The sequence below is a fragment of the Anguilla anguilla genome, chromosome 4, assembly GCF_013347855.1.
Source record: "Anguilla anguilla isolate fAngAng1 chromosome 4, fAngAng1.pri, whole genome shotgun sequence".
Lineage (NCBI taxonomy): Eukaryota > Metazoa > Chordata > Actinopteri > Anguilliformes > Anguillidae > Anguilla > Anguilla anguilla.
The window spans coordinates 60842803-60865325 of NC_049204.1; the positions used below are offsets into that span (position 1 = coordinate 60842803).

Sequence of the window (22523 nt, forward strand, 5' to 3'; positions counted from 1 at the left end):
TCTGTTGTGTGATTGATGGCAATGCCCCGCTGAGCATATTGCTATCCTAATAAAACCTGGCCTGCAATTCACACTGCTCCAAGTCTCTTCTGTTTTTTTCCACCGGCACCATCGTTTTAAAGAGAAAAACTAGTTTATATGTCAAAAAGAACGATGCATCTGTATGCTTCGGTTTATACCCCAGAGACAGAGAGAGCTATATTTACAAAAAAGAGTGTGTGTGTGTGTGTGCGTGCATGTGTGTGCGCACGTGTGTGTGTGTGTGTGTGCATGTGTGTGTGTCTGCATGTATGAGTGTGTGAGTGTGTGTATGCATTCATGTGTGTGCGTGCGTGTGTGCGTGTGCTCATTTCACTGTATAAACTGAAACTCTGAACCACAGAAAAATCAACACTACTTTCATTAGTCCACTCCAAGTTGCAGGGTCTTATTGGGCAATTTATTGATTCAGGGGGAACAAAAACATCCTAAACATGTCAGTGCGTGAAATCAAGACCAGCGAAAAAAACTAAAACAAAATATGTGGTACAGAGCACACGTAACAAAGTTAAGCCATCGGCCAGGAGCTACCTGAGGACAGCGGAGCGCAATTTTCACAATGTCTGTCATCAAACACGCGCTAAATTCATTTACTGGGGGAAAAAAATGTCTCTAAGACATTAACTGGAAGGCCAAGCACAACCGCAAACCGTGATTATTTCCTGACACAATGATGCACGCCCTCCTTCTCCTTCTCGTCACCATTGTCAAAGGGTTTTGGGGGTGGGGAGGGGATGAGAAATGTGTTTCATAATGCAAGCGGGGGGCGCGTTTGGGTAAAGGGGCTCTGGCAGCCCGCCTGACTGTATTTATAGAGCTGAAGTAGGTGAGGTGGGTGTGCAGAGGTGGAAAGTCCAGGGGTCAGAAAGTAAAAGTCCGGCCGTGTGTTTTCTTCCACCCATGAGCTCAGCCCAGCTCCCTCCCTGCTGACGGAAGAATTGTGCCAATTAGCAAATCCAGGTGATTGGAACAAAATACTGGGGAGGACTTTAACTTTCTTAACTTGGATTTTCAACCTCAGTTGGAGGTGACAATATGACATTTAGCAGTGTCAGTAGGACATATTTAGCAGTCTCAGTGCCAGTATAACATATTTACCAGTCTCAGTGCCAGTATAACATATTTAGCAGTCTCAGTGCCAGTAGGACACATTTACCAGTCTCAGTGCCAGTATAACATATTTAGCAGTCTCAGTGCCAGTGCACCATACATATGATGCCATCATTCTCAGTACACTGTACAGTTAGCAGATGATCGCTGAGTGCAGATGAACTCGCTGGTAATCTCTGTGTACCCAGGAGCCTCGTTAAGCCTGCTACCTAGCAACAACAAAAGAGGCAGGGACAGCATCAAAACCAAGGCAAAGCATCGCCGCGGTCACACTGGCTGTGTGATGTCACAGTGAAGCAAGGCTGCGTGACATCACAATGAGATGCTGCTGCTTGATATCACAGTGAGTCATGGCTTTGTGACATCACAGTAAAACGTGGCGGTGTGATTTCAGAGTGCCAGACTGCAGGGATGCCTGGTGCTTTCCACACACGTGTTCTTACCATCTATGAGGTTGTAGAGGTTGCAGTAGTTGGTGCCGTGGTCACGGATGGCATACCAGGTTTCAGAAACAGACATGGCCTGGCAAGGAAATGGCTCCAGTTAACAGAGATCATGAACTAACAAAGCGTATCTGCACATTTGATAATGTCAGGCATGTGATACTGTGAAATCACTTAACTGGCACAGAGTGGAAACTGATTTTCAGAATAAAGGTTTTTTTGGGGTTTTTTATTTATTTACCAAAACATATTCTATATGCATGCATGGTTATCACAACCACATTAAAAGCAGTTGAGTGAGAAGGAATCGGGTGTGAACAACAACAGAAGTAAGGAATTTGTTTAAGCTGTTAACCATACTAAACAGCCAAATTTAGGAATGGTCACTAAATAAAGGAAACTTCATGACAGTTATGAAATAATAGCAGTTTTAAGACAGTCAGGAGTCAGCACATTTAAAAAAAATGGGAAATATGCCAAATAAAGAGGGTTTTTGGGTTGGTCACTGCACATGCACACACACTTGAGCACACGTACATGGGCACACACACAGGTGCACTTGCACAAACACACACACATGCACATGTACACACACACAAACACAACAACACACACATACACACACACACATGCACTCTGTTATAGGCATTTCCGGTCCCTGGAACATGTGACTTGTGATGTTTTTCTGCCCTGCTGTTCTAAACCAATGGGAAGCCTTCTTACCGCCACACGGCAGTGGGTGAACAGCTTGTAGGGAACCAGGCGGAAGCTGAGGTCATCCACATACTTCCTCAGTGGTACCGTGTGCTTAGCTGCAATGAAGTGCAGGCTAGCCGACTGCAGCTAGAGAGAGAGAGAGAGCGAGAGGGGGAGGGAGGGAAGGTGGGATAGAGAGAGACAGGGGTAGGGAGGCAGGGAAGGAGAGGGGGCCAAACTCTATTTATAAAGGCAGTGTTTCCATAATTAGTGCCAGTACTGTATTTGAGCCCCTGGTGGCTCTTTCAAATGGCGGAATTTAAGAGCGTGGCCTTCTGACAGGCTGTTTCCACGGTTACATTATGGCGACACCCCAGACTCTGTTGGGGCGTCCCCAAGAGGAGACCCTTACGGTGTAGAGACACTTCTCCCCTCCCATTGCACAGCTGCTGATGGTGGCCCACTTCTTTATCTGATTCACCAGGGCCACGTAGACCGCCCCGCAGGGCACCCCAAAATACCTGCAACATGAAAAAGGGGGGTACAGACTGACATTTCATACAGGGGACCCCCAAAATGCCAGAAGCACCATGGCTCTGTCTGAATCAGGGCCCTTCCATACTACTGAGTTACAAGTTACAAGTTAGGCACAGTTTTATATAAATGTGGTGTAGTAAAAATCCCTGGATGGTATACTTATTACTTCAGATATGGCTATTTCCTGTTCTGACACTGGGTGAGATCGGATTGCCCTTTGAACTGATAAAATGATCCATATCGATGGGTCATTACACCCCTACTCTGAGTGTTCTAGGCAGCATTGTAAGTTTTCTCTTTGGATTACAACCTTTCTCCGCACCTGAAAAAGTTCTATACTTCAAGTTCTCTCGAGCTGAGTCCATTTCCGAACAGAGAGGAGCAACATCTTCTGTTGTCAAATACTGCCACCTGGTGGAAGAAGTGGCTTTGCAGTAATGTTCTGCCTGCAGGACACCACCCCCCCTTGTCTTACTTTGTAGCTCTATAGAGAAAACATGCATAGTGTTGGGGTTGGGGGGGTTCTAAAAATAAAGTGAAAGAGAATGGGTGTGGAGAGAAAGGAGGGATAAAGAGGAGGATTCGTGTAACGGATGATTTATACAGACAAAACCAAAGGCAATGTGACACACTCAATGCACTTACAGGTCCAGTCACAATGGCTGGCTTCAGCCTTACCACTTCCCTTAGCCTTCACCTTGGTTTGACCTTCGGCACAACCCTCTCCCCCAATTATGCTCTGTCTCTGCACTCTCCATTCTCAGCACAGGAGAGTGCGGATTAGCACGCTATGTCCTAGGAAACGAGTTCAGCCAGGCCAAGCTATGTTGCCCTTATTGCTCTCCTGAACGTAGATTAATTGCTAAACCCCCAACAACCACCCCACTCCAAAGCGAAAAAAAAAAAAAATTAAAAATTAAACTATCTGAGAGGCGTATTTAAGGCATTAAATGTACACTACATGACCAAAAGTATCTGGACACCCCTTGGTCTGGGGATGTTTTTCATGGTTTGGGCTAGGCCCCTTAGTTCCAGTAGTGGCAAATCTTAATACTACAGCATACAATGACGTTCTAGATGATTCTGTGCTTCCACGACAGTTTGGGGAAGGCTCTTTCCTGTTTCAGCATGACAATGCCCCCGGGCACACAGCAAAGTCCATATAAAAATAGTTTTGTCAAGAATGGTGCACAAGAACTCATCTGGCCTGCACAGAACCCTGACCTCCACCCCATCCAACAACTTTGCGATCAATTTGGGAGCCAACTGTCAAAACTGGTCAAGCCAACTGTGGGCTAGACCTAATCGCCCAATCAATGCCCGTCCTCACTAATGATCTTCTCGCTGAATGGAAGCAAATCCCTGCAGCAACGCTCCAACATTTAGCAGAAAGACTTTCCAGAAGAGTAAAGGTTGTTATAGCAGCAGCAAAAAAAAAAAAAAAAAGAAGAAAAATAAAACCATAGTAACGTCCATAATCTTGCATGAGATGTTCGGTGTCCAGGGTCCACATACTTTTAGCCATGTAGTGTATATATATATATATATATATATATCCAACTCATCAATGTATTCACAGGAATACCTTTGTAGCGAACACGACTTAAAATGGTAAAGGTTAATAATATGACCGACCGACCAACTGCACTGTCCAGGATAAAAACACAACACAACTACCAAACGAACGAGAACAATAACTGCAGCCTATACCTTACCATTCTACTTTGCACTGCGCGTGGAGCGGTCCAGCGGTGGAAGGGACGGATGCTCCTAAAAGCAGAGCGGACACGAAGAGACAGGTTTCCACGCGCATGGTGATTCTGTTCATATTAAGATCCTCGTGGATTCTCCACGGTGTCAGGTCTAGTACACTGTTCTAAAACCAAACGTTCTAACGCGTACTTTTATGAAAAGCGATCACAGGACCGTCATGTGCGTCACTCCAAAGGAAGCAGCACAAATCAAATTATGCCATTTTCTGTTTTACTGGGAACCTAACAGGACCGACCGGTTTAGGGACCCTGTAGGTCGCATAGCGAAATTACAAAAACTATTTCTTAAAAGGCCATTGTTTTGGCCATTTTAGGGATTGATCTTTTTTCAAGTGCAGCCTATTTTTATGTAGGTTTTTCAACTTCGATCTTACTTTTTCATTTTATATCGTAGCACATGTTAGATCAATCACATGTTAATTGCATGTCATTAGAGCCCACATAATTACACAAGCTCCATGTCAAGGAGAAAATACTGAACTATCTCGATACACACGACTTCTCTAGCGAATCTTCCTTCACTGCGTCTCATTTTTGGCTGGTTACCAGCTCAGTGAACTCCAAGAGTGGCTTGCGGAAAAATCACAGACAGGCTATCCATTACACAGACCAAATTCCCTCAAGCCGGTGTCTGACTCGGAGTGTTTAGCTAAAAAACGGTGTGTCTCTCTGATTGGTGGAGAGGTTCATTCTCTTTGCGAATTTATGCTCGCCGATTGGGCAAGGGGAAACGGTTGCTTACATACGGGCGGAGCTTTTATAAAATCTGGGCGGGCCACAAAGTTAAAGTAGTGATTTACACGGATTTTTTTGCGTGGGGTTGCCAATAGTTAAGAAGTGTGACACAATCAGTGTAGTTAGAGACTCACTCTGTTAGTGTCAATCGTAGGCGGATTATAACGTTATTTTCCTCTTTCCTCAACGTTTTATGCTTCCTCTTCATGGTCTTACTTGAGTCATTGGACGTTGGTCTTATTTCGGACATCGCAATGATGTTTGCTCCGATGAGCTGTACTTACCGTAAGTCATGCCCGCAACTTATAAAGTCTGAGCCACGTGAACAAATAGGTAATGTTGCGTCTGGAGCAAGAATTCTGTTTAATTTTATATCGCAGATGTGTCTACGTTAGATGTGACATTTAAACGTGTTGTGCCGTGGCACATGTCACGTGTGTTTGATCGTGAATCGACCTTGTGTGTCTTTGAACGATGTATTTTTTTAATACCAGCGGCCACTGGTGGTCCTGTACAGAGTACTTTTCTAAAACGGAAATCTGAAGACTGTGGCACATACTGTACTACTAATGCACAAATGCGGTAGTAGAACTGTGGGAACCAGAAACTGTGACGGTAAATTCCTCGCGGATTAATGCTTTAATTCCCCCAGGAATTAAAACGTAGTCAGTCATTTGAATCCTTTGCTCGGTCCCCAAGGTGATGACACGTCTAGAATTAAAAATCTATGAACTTAATGAGGCCTATGTATTAAGCTTCAGAGCCCAGAATAAATTAAACCTATCGGCAATGATTTAAAAAAATTTAATTAATAAATAAAAGATAATAAAATTCCCTGTACTACTTGTACTTCCGCTGCTGCTATGATTCTTACTAATGTTACTGATTCAACTACCGGCTCTGCCGTTTTGCTGTGGCTACTACAACAGATACTGCTCCTACTTTATAATAATAATAATAATAATAATAAGTGAAATAGTGTTTTGTTGACATTAAATGTTATTTGTTTATTTATTGCAGTGGCATTAATAGTTATCTTCTTTGTGAAATTCAGGCCCAGTAATACGACAGGTTCCATAATGCCACACCTGTGTTTTTCCTGTAATTGCGCTGAAGGACATTAATCCCAGAGGCTATGGAGAGAGATCCAGAGGAAGAGCAGTGTGATCCTCACTGGCTGCAGCTGAATGAAGTGGCCACAGGGAACCAGCTCCATGTGGGACAGGAGGTACTGTAGCTTACATCACATCACACCAGATCACATCATATTACATTACATTGCATTACGTGACATCACATTAGATCACATCACATTACATCACGTTGCATTTTATGACATCACATCACATCACATTGCATCACTTTACATCACATCACATCACATTGCATCACTTTACATCACATCAAACTATATTGCATCACATTATGTCACGTCAATTTACATCGCATTACATTACATTAATTTAGCAGTAGCTCTTATGAGTTTACATTATAGGAGAAGCACAAGTGGTTTCATCTGATTAATATGAGCAATGGTGTCAGCCCTGAAATGCTAATGGAATTCCCACACCAAAAAGTGAAGATACAGCTTTACTCAAGGGTGTCGTTTAGCTCAGTTCCTTGTAGACTTCTCGAGTGTTTGTTCATGCTTCAGTTTTTAATCCCAAATATCTGAGAATTATACCTGCAATCTTGTGGCTCCCAGCCCAAAAGCATTCCCAGCATGCTCTACTGGCAGCGCCATTGTGCGGTATCACTTACAGAGGAACTCTTGTTGTACTCCTATCAATCGGACATGTTTTCTTTAGGATGCTTTTATGAAATGGTATGCGTCACTCCTGTTGAGCCAAAATGAACAGCAGCCGTCCTCACGCTTAATTACATTTTAACCTGACATCACTCCTGGACAGAATGACACCGTGACTTGTGCCATCGTGGGGCCGATGTACCAAACGTAGGTTGGGTAAGAGACATCGCTGGGAAATGTCCTGTGTTATGATCCGAGCTTAGAGGCGGGCTCGAGGCCGTTTGTTTACATTTCGGCCTCATTTCGGCCAGTTCTCCGTTTCAGTCGGTTCAGGAAACAAACTGACATTCAGTCCAGGAATTAGTACAGTGGCCGCGATGTTCTGTGGGAACTTTCCGGTTAAATAAACTTTATTTCCAGCGCGCAGCGTTTTTGTGGTGCGGTGGATGAACATATTTCAGCCAGGCGGTGTTAGCTCAGGACACGCTTTCGGGTTAAAGTACGCCGCGGCCCCATGGACTGCTGGGATAGAGATGACCCACACCCTCCCCTGTGCAAACGCGCCTGTGTGACATGTAAACAAGGCACAGCAGTGCACCCCTGCATCCCTACACCACAAATAAGAGAGAGAGAGAGAGAGAGAGTCATTGATAAATAATCACAAAACCTATTTATTATTTTAATTTGCACTATCAAAATACTATTATTATGATTTTTATTTGAACTCTTATTGTAACTTGAGAAGTAATAACTACTGTTCATGTTGTACGTGCACTGTCACGCTACTTGTTTTGTATGTTCCTTGTGTTTGTGTTGGCACTATGCATATGTGTATTTCACGCCAAGCACAATGAACTGAATTGATTCGAGAGAGAGAGAGAGAGAGAGAGAGAGAGAGAGAGAAAGAGCACACCCAGATAAACAGACAGGCTGAGAGCGAGAGCGAGTCAGGGGAAGAAAGAAACTGCCCAGTACTAATCAGTAATACTATAACAGAGGTCCATCCATCCATTGTCTATCCCTGCTTACTCCTGGTCAGGGTTATGAGGGGGGGCGGTATTGTACCTTATGGAACCTGTGTTTTGTAGTTGTCCATTGACCACGATATGCACTTTTGTACGTCGCTGTGGATAAAAGCGTCTGCTAAATAAATGTAATGTAATGTAATGGAGGGGGTTCTTGGAGCCTATCCCAGTGTGCACCAGGCAAGAGGCAGGAATACACCCTGGACAGGCCACCAGTTTATCGCAGGGCACACACACACACACACACACACACACATACCGGTCACTTAGACTTCCTTCTGGGTGAGCATGCTTCCAAGTGGTAGAGTGTGGGGAAGGCAGCAATCATGCAAATGCTGCACAGGCTGTAATTTTGCACTGGGGTTGTGGCCTCTCTGCTATAGCTGCAGAAATACAGTAAGCACTCATTTTTAGCCAAATAGCATAAACACAGAATAGTTGCAGGCAGATGCTTATGTGGACCACACTTGGGTAATTCACACTTTTCACTGAAGAGTGTTACATTTACGATACAGGCATTTAGCGGACGCTCTTATCCAGAGTGAATTACGCAGCTCTTTGCTTTAAAATAATTGTTATTATTTTTTACATGGTATCCATTTACACAGCTGGATATACTGAAGCAGTGTACATTAAATACAGCTCGAGGGTACCTGGAAATGGAACCTGCAACCTTTATGTGAAAAGCCCAGTTCCTGAACATTATGCTACACTGCCGCCCAGCCGGCAAACACATGAGTCAGGAGTTAAATAGGTCTGAAGGACCTCTGGGTAAACATTTCTGGAGAGTAAATATGCATTTGAAAGCTGAGCTGAGGGAACCGAGGGAAAGGTTTCTGTTGGCCCCCAGCGAGGCTCTGAAAATGGCGTTAGTTACGACCCCAAATGGAAACTGTGGCTGACTGCTGAGCTGGCCTCACGTGCTGACACAGTAGTGTGTGTGTGTGTGTGTGTGAACGTGTGTGTGAGAGTGTGTGTGTGTTTGTGTGTGTGTGTGTGTGTGTGTGAACGGGTGTGTGAGCGTGTGTGTGGGTGTGGCTGTATGTGTGTGCGTGTGTGTGTATGTGTGTGTGTGTGCATGCTTGTGTGTGTATGCACATGCCTATGTATGTGCGCCACTACATGCTAAAAGACGCCTTTTAATATTGTTCGTTTGAAAAGTCGAAACCATATCATGTTTGCAAGTGCATTATTTAGCAGAAATCAGATGAGTGCTTCCTGGTATATCTCCATGCAGTGTTAGCGTAAATCAGAGGTTAGCTTCCTGGTCTATCTCCATTCATTGTTAGCGTGAATCAGAGGTTAGCTTCCTGGTCTATCTTCATACGGTGTTAGTTTGCGCAAATTAGCTGATTAACTGCCTGGTCTGTTCTCCCTGCGCTCTCTTCCTCTTAGGTCCCTGAGGGCAGAGTGGAGGCTCTGTGTAACGGGGCTCACCGGCTCCCCCTGCTGACGCCCTTCCCGGTGGAGGACTTTGAGTTCCCCGCCGGGGTCCGGTTGCGAGGCATGCCGCTGTTTCCGCGGTGGCGGCTGCCGCTGAAGCTGGCGGCCTCGGTGGCGGGGGCCGCCTTCCTCTACACCCTCCTGAGGGACGTCCTGCACCCCTACGTGTCCCAGGGGCGGAACGAGTGCTACAGGATCCCCATTCTGGTGATGAACAAGACCCTGCCCTGGAGCTCCATCACCCTGCTGGCGCTGGTGTACCTGCCGGGGGTGCTGGCTGCGGGACTGCAGCTCCATCGAGGTGGGGGGGGGGCATGGGGGGTCGGGGGGGCGAGGGATTGGGGGGCAGGGGAGGGTAGGGGGGGCATGGGGGTGGGGTCACACAAGGAACATGCAAAGTCCTACACTACAGTTCATACAACAAAACACAGCACAATTATTTCCACTGTACCTCCAGTTGTAAAGGAATTTGTTTCAGTGCACTTCCTGCAATCACATTTTATAAATTTAGATGTGAAGCAACACAATTAGTCATTCTTGGTAACGTGTTCTTGTTGAACATCCTCAGAGGTCTGCAGGAGTGTTTTCCAGTTTTTACTGGCGTAAAGTGTGGGCGGGCAACAGGGTGGTGCGGTGGATTGCGCTTTCACCTCACAGAAAGAAGGGCCTGGGTTTGAAATTCGGCTGGAGCCTTTCGGTTCGCATGTTCTCCACGTGACTGTGTGGGTTTCCTCACACGGTGCAAGGGCTACTTGGAGACTCTAATGACTCAAGGGGTGCATTCCAACTGCTTATTTTTTTTACCTCCTTGCTTCCCGTTCCTTGCCTCCTTTCCTAGTATGGAAGGTCAAACGGGTCAAAAAATACATTAAATTGAAGTCTGGAATCTGGAATCCATACTAGGAAAAGAGACAAGGAAAAGAGAGAAAATAAGCATTTGGAACACACCTTAGGTGTGAGTGAATGGTTTGTGTACCCTGTGATGGATTGGCAACCTGTACCAGGTGTATACCTGCCTCTTGCCCGATGCATGCTGGGATAGGTTCCAGCCCTCTGTGACTCTGACCAGGGATAAGTGGTTGAGATAATGGATGGACAAAGTAAGGGTTAAAGTATTGACAAAACATTCCAGTAACATTGTAAGAATGTTTTTTTTTTTGCTAGCTGGGGGCAATGCTTTTGCAGCCGAGTGAACATTGTGGTTGGAATGGAACTGACCTCATAAAGCAGGTTGTGATGCGTGTAAGCCACTTCCTGTTTGTGTCCCCATAGGCACTAAGTACAGTCGTTTCCCAGGGTGGTTGGACAGGTGGCTGTCCATGAGGAAACAGCTGGGCCTGATCGCCTTCTTCCTGGCCTCACTACACGCCATCTACAGCCTCTGCTACCCAATGAGGAGGTCCTACAGATACAAGCTGCTCAACTGGGCTTATCAGCAGGTGGGAGCCAATCAGCAGGAACTGTAGCAGCCAATCAGGGGGTCATGTTTAATCAACAAGTATCATAACAGCCAATCAGCTGGTAGTAATTAATGAGAAAGTGCTGTAATAGCCAATAAGCAAGTAGTGATGAATTAGCAAGTAGTGTAACATCCAATCAGCTGGCAGTGATTAATCAGCATGTACTATAACTGCCAATCAGCTGGTAGTTTATCTTCTTTTATAATTAGCCAGCAGTACTGCTGGTTTCTGGCTAACCTGTTGCATTAATAAATACATTAAATAACAGGTGGGGGGAAAAACAGCAGTCGTGCTGGAACTCAAAACCCAGATTTTAGTGTGTAGGCATTATAGAATTACTGACTACTGACTGGCTACTGCTGTAGCTCCTAACTGTTGATTGGCTGTGATGGAATATTCCATGATATTCAGTGAAATCCACAGGTGAAGCAGGACAAAGCCGACGCCTGGGTGGAGGACGACGTGTGGCGCATGGAGATTTACGTGTCGCTGGGTATTCTGGGATTGGCCGCTCTGGCACTGGTGGCCATCTCCTCCCTTCCATCCGTCAGTGACGCCCTCAACTGGAGGGAGTTCCAGTGCGTCCAGGTAACCCCACACCTGTACACACCTAGCCGCCTCAGTCATCTCTCTCTGCTCTTCTGCTTTTGTGTACAGCAGATGCTTTTAACTAGAGAGACACACACTAACTCAGATGCACACACAAACACACACATGCAAACACCTGCACACACAGACACGTACATACAAATTACTGTCAGATTCTATAGCTCTGCTCTATAGAAGATGGATCTTCTCTGATTGACTGATTGCTTGATAGAATCCAACAGAAACCAATCAGTATACTGATTTCAGTCCCTTATGGAATGTCCGACAAAGTAAGTTCTGATTGGTCGGCTGTGTTCCGTCTCCCGCAGAGGAGTCTGGGATACAGTGCCCTGCTTCTGGCCACGGCCCACGCCCTGGTGTACGGCTGGAGGAAGTGGGTGGAGCCAAAGCATTTTGTGTGGTACACCCCTCCCTCCTTCATCCTGGCCTCACTGTTGCCAGGGGTGGTGCTCCTGGCAAAGGGGGCGTTGCTGTTGCCATGTGTGGACAGGAAGCTGGGGCGGATTCGACGTGGCTGGGAGAGGCCACGCCCCCTTCCCCTCCCTCCCCGCCAGGGAGGGCCAGCGAAGCAGGTAGAGCCATAAACTGGGCATCATCAGTCCCCCCACAATGCACTGGGGTACTTCAGAATGAACACACACCCGCTATTGAACACTCACCACCATTATTTAATGTTAACTGAACTCAAAAAGGACCAGATTTTATATGAGTCCACAGTGCGTAAAAGGTTAGCTTTGAGTGTAAAAGGTGCTCAGTGAACTTGATTGTACACTCTGTGTTCGGCTGTGAAGAATGCCCTCCCAGAACATGTCTTATTTTAAATATAAATTAAGATTTTTAAATTAATTTAAATATTAATTAAATATGTAGTAATATATTAAAATGTAAAATATATCATTTAAAATATTATTTTAGGTATTTGTCAGATGCTGTATCTTATTACATTGTGTCATGTTTTTTTCCAGTTTTTATTTTTAATTAACTTATATGTAATTGTTATATAAAGATATTGCACTTGTGGTGGTTGTTAAGTAGAGGCTGGGACTACTTAATTTCCACACACTTGTTTAATATCTGTGGCTGTTATACCTGTATTTAAGCAACCTACTGTATATGCCCATCTGTATTTTGGTGATAAGACCCAACGTCGCAGAAAAGATGCTAACTTAACTTACAGATCTCCTGAATTCTGGGCATGACTCACTTCATCCAGTGGAGTTAGAGTTTAAGGGAAATGTATCCTTCAGTTATTGCTGTTTGCTATATTGAGAAAATTACAGCATTGCCAGTTAAAAATGGTGTTGTAGGAGCTGTACTGAGATTTCCCTGTTTAACGTTTCTGAGAGTGAAATGTAATGGATGGAAGTATTTAAGAATGATTAAGTAATGCACTAGAATTGTTCTTCATCGATTGAATGCTTTGCAGGTGTCCCTTATTGGTCAAATTTGGGGCTACTTTTAGTTTATATGCCAGTGATTTTCCATGTGTATGTACTGAAGTTTTTTCTCAAATATATTCTAAAAACTAAGAACTTCTAAGTTCACATTACCAATGGCAGGAATCCTGCAGTGTTAGTATGTATATCAGCCAGAGTTGGTTTTAAAGGGCAAAACATATTATTTTCCAAAAGTAAATATGAACTACACACACATTTTGTTTTCTTAGATGCTGACAAAAAAAAAAAAAACGAGAACTCGAACACACTGCTCTTTGTTCCCTTCTGTTAAAAAAAAAAAAAAAAAAAAAAATTATTACAGACATAGTTCTGTTGTATTACAACTGTATGAATTCCGTTGCCAGGCTACAGCAGCCACCTTAACATTCTAAAGTCACGTGTTTATGTTTAATCTGCTTCCTTGTTGTTTTCCCATGGCTGGGAGAGTGACGGGGGAGGTTGAAAAAAAAAAAAAAAGGATTTTTTTCGGAGAAATAAAATGATCCAGGGCAGCAGTCCTCATATTGTGTCCAGGGGGACACTGTGTGTTCTGGATTTATACAAACCATGATCGCAAACCTCTGTCTTTTTAACAAGCTGTTAATTGTTCTCGATTAGATGCTATTAGTGTCTGTTGGGTGATTAGCTCCCATTTTAGGGCCGTGAAGGCTACTATTTTACACATCATGATGATGCATGTGATAATATGCATAATACATATTCATGCATTTTCCATGTTCGCATTTCAGGACTTCCGATCAGTTAGAACTATTAAGTAAAAGCTCCACCACAAGCGTGGGATCTGCTGCTTTGCATTGTTACACAGCGCTCAAACATGACAGGTTATGGCATATTTATAGGCTCTAGTTTCAATCAGCTTTAGTCTTTTACTTGAAACAAAATGTAAACATTTCATTTTTTTATGTTCACAGGCTGTTTTGCAAGTTAGTGTTGTCATTTCTGTACTGCCAAACCTTTTGTGAAAAAATAGAAATAAAAAGCCTTGGTATTGTGCAATCCCAGCCTATGTTCATTGGTTCACAGCTGTTTGCTGTGGCCACGCGACTCTACTGGAATTAGCCCACATCGAACTGGCCTTATTTTTATATTAAAAGGACAGCATAACAGGGAGTCATATTCATGACTATAAACTGATCTGTTCGTGGCTCACATTGAACAAATATATGGTTTTAAATCAAACAACGTCTTGGCATCTGCAAAATGCTTCTAATGTGTGTGTCGTGTTTTTACTAGAAGCAGTCTTTGTTATCAACCATTTTTTCAGGGCCCCCAGATTAATAGCCTATGATTTCCTCCATGTCATACCCCCCCCCCCCCCTCCCCCAATATGTGGCAATATTTATAACTTTAAATTAATCGCTCTGTTTTTAACCTCTAGCAGTTTACGATACCTCCTTTTATTTTGACCTCTATTTAGCTTTTTACGCGAAATACATCCCTTTAGCCTGAATGATTCACTGCTGACCGCCGGTGGAGTTCAAGAAACAGACTTGCCTGACCGGCCGCGCGCCGAGTGACGTTTACGGCAGCACTGCGAAGGGATGGTTCTGCGTCCTGAGTGACATCTACGTTGCCATTGCGCGCAGATTCCCTTCTAGTCGGGCGCGGGGAAACCGCCGAACGTGCGCCGCCTGAGCCCACGAACCGTTCAGTCTCTGTGCGCGAAACGCCCTTGCGAGGGCTAAATCGGGCGGAGGAAGAGCGGAAGAGAGGAATCTGAGCTCCACTGTCCACACGCAGCATATGCAAGGTAAGCCCGCGCATCCTTGTCATGTCATTTAAAAAAGAAATAAATAAACAACAACAATAAACGTAACTCCACGTATATATTTAGCTGTACAGCAAATACGTCTAATAGAATCCTGCATCCAGCAAATTGGTATTACGTGCACTTGTCGATTTGTTTTATTTTTTCCTCTCCCTGCTAGCTAGCATTATTAACATTCGTTGCGGCTCTTTCATATCAAAACCACGAGTCGTCTATTAAAGGTCGACAGATCGGCATGTAAAATGCATTCAGTTGGCCTAATGGTTTATTTAGAAGAGGAATTGAGAATTGGTCTCCCGGGCGCAGTTTTAGGCTCTGTAGCGCGCCTCCAGTAACAGGTTAGAGAGCTGGAATATTTTGAGATTAAATATCATACATGTGCATGCAGTCTAATCTCGCTGAAATACTGAGATTCGGAAGCATTTCGAGCATAAATATTGTGATTGACATGCCCCTGAAAGACCTTAGACCTTAAATGACTCCAGCCTGTTGTTTTTTCTCGTTTATTTATTTATTTATTTATTTATTTATTTATTTATTTATTGACCGAGAGCTACAATGTCATGAGGGATTGAAGCGCCATGCTTCCTATTATTCCGAAACTGACGAAATGGCTCGTTTGTTATCGGATAATTGAATGAATGAATGAATGAATGAATAAACAAACAAATTAATTAATTAAAATGACAACAGCGTGAATTGGGAGCAATGCCCAGGTAAACTATTAATTGAACAGTTAAGAAGGGCAGGACATGCACGTTTTAGTTTTGGCTGATATTCTGTCTCTATATTACAATTAGTATTATTATTTTTAATGTTTTTGTCCGTTGTAGTAGGCTATAATTGTTTTTGATTTGTCATTAAGATCTGTTATTGTATGTGACTTTTGAGAATAATAATTTTACTATTATAAATAATAATTTTAAAAAATCAATATGATGATCATAATGATTGTATCTGTTGTTCTACCCCAAGACCACCAGAGGTCACCAGTGACGCAGAGGGCTTGAAAATGGACACCATTTCTATGATGGGCAACAGCCCCCTTAACGCCAAGGAGACCTTCCTGCCCAGCCTGGAGAAGAACGGCCTGAAGGAAGCTTCCGGAAGGCCCTGCGTGGCGGTCATCGGCTCGGGCGACTTCTCCCGGTGCCTGACGCTCCGCCTCCTGCGCTGCGGGTACCGCGTGGCGGTGGGCAGCCGGCAGCCCAAGCGCGCGGCCGACCGCTTCCCGCACGTGGTGGACGTGACCAGTCAGGAGGACGCCGTGGGGAGGGCGGGCGTGGTCGTCCTGGCCGTGCGCCGGGAGCACTACGCCTCGCTGTGGGGGCTCAGGCGCCTGCTGGCCGGAAAGGTGCTGGTGGACGTCAGCAACAACGGGCGCATGAACCAGTACCCGGAATCCAACGCCGAGCACCTGGCATCGCTCTTCCCGGACTCGCGCGTGGTCAAGGCCTTCAACGTCATCTCCGCCTGGGCCATGCAGTCCGCCCCTATGGACGCCAGCCGACAGGTACGGGAGAGAGGGAGAAAGAGGGAGGGAGGGAGAACGAGAGAGGGAGAGAGAGGGGGGGAGGGAGGGAAAACAAGAGAGGGGGAGGGAGCGAGCAAGGGAGAGAGAAATAAAGAGGGGAGTATGTTAGTGTTTGTGCAGTTACTCTTACCTGTCTCCAGGTGTATGTGTGCGGTAACTCTTACCTGTCTCCAGGTGTATGTGTGTGGTAACTCTTACCTGTCTCCAGGTGTATGTGTGCGGTAACTCGGTGGAGGCCCGGCAGCAGGTTATGGAGCTGGCCCGGCAGCTGAACTTCGTCCCGGTGGACATGGGGACGCTGTGTTCGGCGCGAGAGATCGAAAACATGCCCCTGCACCTCTTCACCCCCTGGAAGGGCCCCGTCCTGGTGGCCGTCGGCCTGTCCATCCTCTTCTTCGTCTACTCCTTCGTCCGCGACATCGTCCACCCCTACGTGCGGAATCAGCAGAGCGACTTCTACAAGATCCCCGTGGAGATCGTCAACAAGACCCTGCCGGTGGTGTCCATCACCCTGCTGGCCCTGGTGTACCTGGCCGGCCTGCTGGCGGCCGCCCACCAGCTGCACTACGGGACCAAGTACCGCCGCTTCCCCCGGTGGCTGGAGGACTGGCTGCAGTGCCGCAAGCAGTTCGGCCTCCTCAGCTTCTTCTTCGCTGGCGTCCACGTGCTCTACAGCCTCTGCCTGCCCCTGAGGAGGTCAGAGAGGTACCTGGTCCTCAACACGGCCTTCCAGCAGGTACCCCGTCCCACCTGAGCGGGTTTGGGGGGGGGGGGGGGGGGGGGGGGCTGTCAGTGCCATTTTTATGGACTGGCCTATTTTCCGTTCTATTATTATTGGACCTGGAGGTAGGTAGGTAGGACGTTGATGGGCCAGCCATGTTTAGCCTTCCACTTCCACTGTCTGGCTTTAGTTTGGGGAAATACATTAGAGTGGACTAGATTGCAATATATCGACATATTAGAAATACAATATATGGACAGACGTATCTGGGCAACCCTTGGATTTCATGATTTGGGCTAGGCCACTTAGTTCCACTGAAGGGAAATCTTAATTCTATAGCATGCAATGACATTCTAGATGATTCTGTGCATCCCAAACAGTTTGGGGAAGGCCCTTCTCTGTTTCAGCATGACAGTGCCCCTGAGCTCCATGTTCAAATGGTTTTAGAGAGAACGTTGTGGAACAACTTGACTGACCTGATCCAACCATTTTGGGATCAATTGGTTAAGCCAGCTGTGAGCCAGGCCTAATCGCCCAATCGATACCCAACCTCTCTACCTGGAGGTTGTTTTAGCAGCAAATGGCGGAGTAACTTCACATTAATGCGTGTGATTTTGGATGATGTGTTGTATGTTTGATTATTGATGATGATGATGATAATAATAATAATAATAATAATAATAATAATAATAATAAATATTATAAAACTTTTCTAGCCAAAGGTATTCACAGGTTGTTAGTCAGTAGAAGATGCTGTTCACTAAGAAAGGGGCATTCAGATGAACATAGCTACTAAAATCAAAGTGAGTTTTTGATTTTTATTGGGATGTTTACAGCCTTTGCCTTTATTCTTTTTTAAAATGTGTTATTTGAGTTCCTTTGACTCCTGCTCTCCGGTGCATGTTGTTCTATTCCGGTCGATGACCCACATTAGAGTCATGCAGCTTCAGGGACAGAGTGACACAGCTGTACGCCACCCCCCCCCCCCCCCCCCACACACACACACACAATCCAGCCCATGTTCCACACCCACCTACCCACCTAAAGGGGATATCAGCCGTTTGTATATAAAGACTCGGGTACTGCGGTTTTAGAGATAGAAGCAAACACCTGGAATGTGAAATAAGTCAATATTGTGTGTGTGTGTGCGTGTGTGTGCACGTGCATGTGTGTTGTGTGCGTGTGTCTGTGTGTATGTGTATGTGTGTGCGTGTGTGTGTGCACGTGTGTGCACGTGCATGTGTGTGTCTGTGTGCGTGTGTCTGTGTGTCTGTGTGCATGTGTGTGTGTGTGTGTTATTTGTGCTTCCCCTGCCCCCCCAGGTGCGTGCGGATGTGGAGAGCTCGTGGAATGAGGAGGAGGTGTGGAGGGTGGAGATGTACCTGTCCTTCGGCATCATGAGCCTGGGGCTGCTGTCCCTGCTGGCCGTGACCTCCATCCCCTCTGTCAACAGCGCCCTCAACTGGCGGGAGTTCAGCTTCATTCAGGTGAGAAACGCCCCGGCAACACCCTCACCTTAACCCAAACACCCCGGTGACACCCGCACCTTAACCCAAATGCCCCTGCGGCACTCGCTCCTTAAAACAGGCGGGACCCAAACACTCTGAAGACACCTGCACCTTAACCAAAACGGCTCGCTGGCACCCGCACCTTACAACAGGCGACACCCGCACCTTATGAGACTGAGTCTTTCTGACTATCTATCTAGCTTTCCCTCCCTTTTTCTGACTGTCTCTCACTCCCCCTCTCTTCTCCCTCCCTCTCTCCCTCCCTTTTCCCCCCTCTCTTCTCTCTCCCATTCTCTCCCTCTATCCCCCCCCACTCTTCTCTCTCCCTTTCTCCCCCTCTCTCCTCCCTCTTTCTTCTCCCCTCTCTTCTCTTTCCCTCTCTCCCTCTCCTCTCCCTCCCTTTCTCCCCCTCTTCTCTTTCCCTCTCTCCCTCCCTTTCTCCCCCTCTTCTCTCTCCCTTTCTCCCCCTCTCTTCTCCCTCCCATTCTTTCCCTCTCTCCCTCCTCCTCTCTTCTCTCTCCCTTTCTCCCCCCTCTTCTCTCTCCCTTTCTCCCCCTATCTTCTCTTTCCCCCTCTCCCCCCTGTCTCTTCTCTCTCCCTCTCTCCCTCCCTCTCTCTTCTCCCTCCCAGTCCACGCTGGGCTACATCGCCCTGCTGATCGGCACCTTCCACACGCTGCTGTTTGGGTGGAAGCGGGCGCTCCAGGCCGAGTCCTACCGCTTCTACCTGCCGCCCAGCTTTGCGGTGGCGCTGGTGCTGCCGGTGACCGTCATCCTGGGGAAGGTGGTGCTCCTCCTGCCCTGCGTGGGGCAGAGGCTGCGCCGGATTCGCCGGGGCTGGGAGGAGGGCTGTCAGCGTCTCCGTGACGACGGGCCGGGCTCGGCCGCCGCCCACGTCTCTCCCGAGAGGGTCACCATCATGTGATCCCCGCTGACCAAATCACGGGACTCGATATGACAAACCTTCCTATGAACACCCACGACACTGCCGCCAGTGGGGGGGGTGGGGGGGGTGGGGGGGGGGGGGGTGGTCAACATCATGTGATCTCAACAGACCAATCACAGGACTCAATATGACAGTCCTTCCATCCCCTCCATAACCACCCACAACACTGCCGCCGGGGGGGTTGGGGGGAGGGGGGGTGGTCTCCATCATGTGATCTCGACAATCTCATGTGATCTCGACCAATCACGGGACTCGATATGACAACTATCCCCCAACCTCCCCATAACTGCCTACACAATCTGCCCATGCACCCACAGCCTCCCTCCACTGTCATGTGACCCTTCTCCACTGTCATGTGACTTTAACTGACCAATTGTCCCAGCAACTCACAATGAAAGCTAAGTTACCATCCCCCATTCCAGCCTATATATAGTTGTTTATTGTAGGAGTTGGCGGTCGTAGAGGAGATGATTCAGTTTGCTCTGGAAATGCAGTGTGTACAGTGGACCTTTTCATAAATGATGTGCGAAGCTGTGTGTGTGTGTGTGTGTATATTTGTGTGTGTGGGGGCGGGGGGCGGGGGGCGGATGTACAGCTGTACTCTATTAGATTCTATTTCTAGTGTTACCCTGCTTGGTGTTCCGTCAGTTTTCATTCCCTAAGGTGCTGCATTAAGCCGTTAGCCACTGTGCTGTGTTACTGATGCACTGCAGTTAGCCATTAGCCACTGTGCTGTGTTACTGATGCACTGCAGTTAGCCATTAGCCACTGTGCTGTGTTACTGATGCACTGCAGTTAGCCATTAGCCACTGTGCTGTGTTACTGATGCACTGCAGTTAGCCATTAGCCACTGTGCTGTGTTACTGATGCACTGCAGTTAGCCATTAGCCACTGTGCTGTGTTACTGATGCACTGCAGTTAGCCATTAGCCACTGTGCTGTGTTACTGATGCACTGCAGTTAGCCATTAGCCACTGTGCCGTGTTACTGAGGAGCTGCGGTTAGCTGTTAGCCACTATGCCGTGTTACTGAGGAGCTGCGGTTAGCCGTTAGCCACTGCGCTGGGTTACTGAGGGGCTGCGGTTAGCTGTTAGCCACTGCGCTGGGTTACTGAGGGGCTGCGGTTAGCCGTTAGCCACTGCGCTGGGTTACTGAGGCGCTGCGGTTAGCCGTTAGCCACTGCGCTGGGTTACTGAGGGGCTGCGGTTAGCCGTTAGCCACTGCGCTGGGTTACTGAGGGGCTGCGGTTAGCTGTTAGCCACTGTGCTGTGTTACTGAGGCGCTGAAAGTAGCCGTTAGCCACTATGCCGTGTTACTGAGGAGCTGCGGTTAGCCGTTAGCCACTGTGCCCTGTTACTGAGGAGCTGCGGTTAGCTGTTAGCCACTGTGCTGTGTTACTGAGGAGCTGCAGTTAGCCGTTAGCCACTGTGCTGTGTTACTAAACAGTTACGAGCAAACATAGTGCTTTATTAACTAATAAAATAAAACCGAAAGAAATCCTTGCAGAAAGATGGGATAATAGGTGATGTCTGCCGTGTCAATAACCTGGTGTCTCATGAACGATGTGTGTAAAAGTGAACTAAACAGACCATTTATATTCATTTATATCAAACCAGGAAAAAGCCCGTGATTTTTTGCAGTTTTATGCAAGGAAGTGTGCCAAAAATGGCTATTAAAATCCTGCCATTAAAATAAATAACATTACATTTTGAAATGCTACTAAATGAACAGGATTTCCCCTGGATGGTAAAAGGCTGTGGTGTGAAATGAGGCAGTTGTGTGTAATGAATGACCCAAAGGTCGGCTTCCTGGCAGTGACGCAAGAGGTTGAGACACAGTTGACACACACGCACACATACGCACACATACGCACGCACACACAGGCACACACATGCACACATACGCTCATAAGCTGAGACATGCAGTGTATTGTGGTGATGAGACCTGTCGCAGTCTGTCCCTTAGCCCTGTCGCTCGTGGTGACCCTCTCCTTGTCCAAGACGTCGAAGAAACGCACACGTGCCATGCTAACGACGCTGCCCAGTTTTTGTCCGTCTTGACAAAATAAAATAAAATGAAATAAATGCGCTTCGCTTATTTATTCATCCTTGTTGAATACGCTGGGGAAATGTGTTTCTTGGCAGGAAGTACACATGCATGTACACACACACACCACATACATGTACACATTAACACACACACACACACACACAAACATGCCTGTAGACACCCGTATGCAATGTAACATGCAACTACTCATCTTCAATACTTCAGTACAGGTATTTTATTAAAATGTCCACATCTGCCCAAAATTCAACCCTGCATTTTTAAGGAAGGGTTGTACATTCAAGTAATGCAAGTACTCTACACATATATTTCTATTTGTTATTTCACTTCGAGGCAAGCAAAAAATTCCAGATACAAAAAAAACTAAAATGATCAGATCATAACCTAAGCACTTTTATAACACGTCGACAAAGCTTGTCCATGTTGGTGCTTGTTTTTTTTTCTTCTGTTTTACGTGAGCTATTTAAACCAAAGTAAACAAGGTTCCGAGAGAGAGAGAGAGAGAGAGAAATTAAATAAATTTACTCCGCTATGCTACTATCCAGGCTAAAGGAAGTAAGTAAAGGGAACATCCTATAACATTAGAACATTGAGAATGATTTTGTTGTGGTGCAGGGTGTGTGTGTGTGTGTGCATGTGTATGTGCACGTGCGTGGGTGTGTGTGTGTGTGTACGAGAGCGCGAGAGAGAGATGCTACCATGCTAACACTTTGTCCTCTAAATTTCAGCGTGGATATCTATCACCATAACACCCATATACTCAGAAATAGGGGGGGAGGTAGAGAGGAGCAGGGCAACCTGTGGAATCATCTAGAAGTGTCATGTTGGCACACAGAACCTATGATGATGGCACAGTATTTGTAAACAGAAACAGTAAAACTCTTTAAGTATATATATATACTTTTTCT

At 46.3% G+C, this 22523-nt stretch overlaps 3 protein-coding genes across 3 annotated transcripts; 2 read left to right on the forward strand and 1 right to left on the reverse strand.

Annotated features, from left to right (window-relative positions):
- Positions 1 to 406: 406 nt before the first annotated feature.
- LOC118225498 lies at positions 407 to 5255 on the reverse strand. The gene is made up of 5 exons (XM_035413971.1): positions 4541 to 5255; positions 2701 to 2809; positions 2316 to 2435; positions 1593 to 1671; positions 407 to 1358 (listed from the first exon to the last, which is right to left on the reverse strand). The coding sequence occupies exons 1-5, from the start codon at positions 4651 to 4653 to the stop codon at positions 1267 to 1269; spliced, it is 513 nt and encodes a 170-aa protein (XP_035269862.1). The 5' UTR covers positions 4654 to 5255; the 3' UTR covers positions 407 to 1266.
- A 126-nt stretch (positions 5256 to 5381) lies between these two features.
- Positions 5382 to 14069, forward strand: LOC118225491 (STEAP family member 1B-like). The gene is made up of 6 exons (XM_035413961.1): positions 5382 to 5617; positions 6449 to 6560; positions 9500 to 9848; positions 10820 to 10986; positions 11431 to 11595; positions 11925 to 14069. Exons 2-6 carry the CDS (start codon positions 6468 to 6470, stop codon positions 12198 to 12200), a joined length of 1050 nt encoding a protein of 349 aa, XP_035269852.1. The 5' UTR covers positions 5382 to 5617; positions 6449 to 6467; the 3' UTR covers positions 12201 to 14069.
- A 367-nt stretch (positions 14070 to 14436) lies between these two features.
- LOC118225485 (metalloreductase STEAP2-like) lies at positions 14437 to 19615 on the forward strand. Its single transcript, XM_035413952.1, has 5 exons — positions 14437 to 14823; positions 15817 to 16354; positions 16584 to 17111; positions 18419 to 18583; positions 19235 to 19615. The coding sequence occupies exons 2-5, from the start codon at positions 15854 to 15856 to the stop codon at positions 19526 to 19528; spliced, it is 1488 nt and encodes a 495-aa protein (XP_035269843.1). The 5' UTR covers positions 14437 to 14823; positions 15817 to 15853; the 3' UTR covers positions 19529 to 19615.
- The last annotated feature ends 2908 nt before the right edge of the window (positions 19616 to 22523 follow it).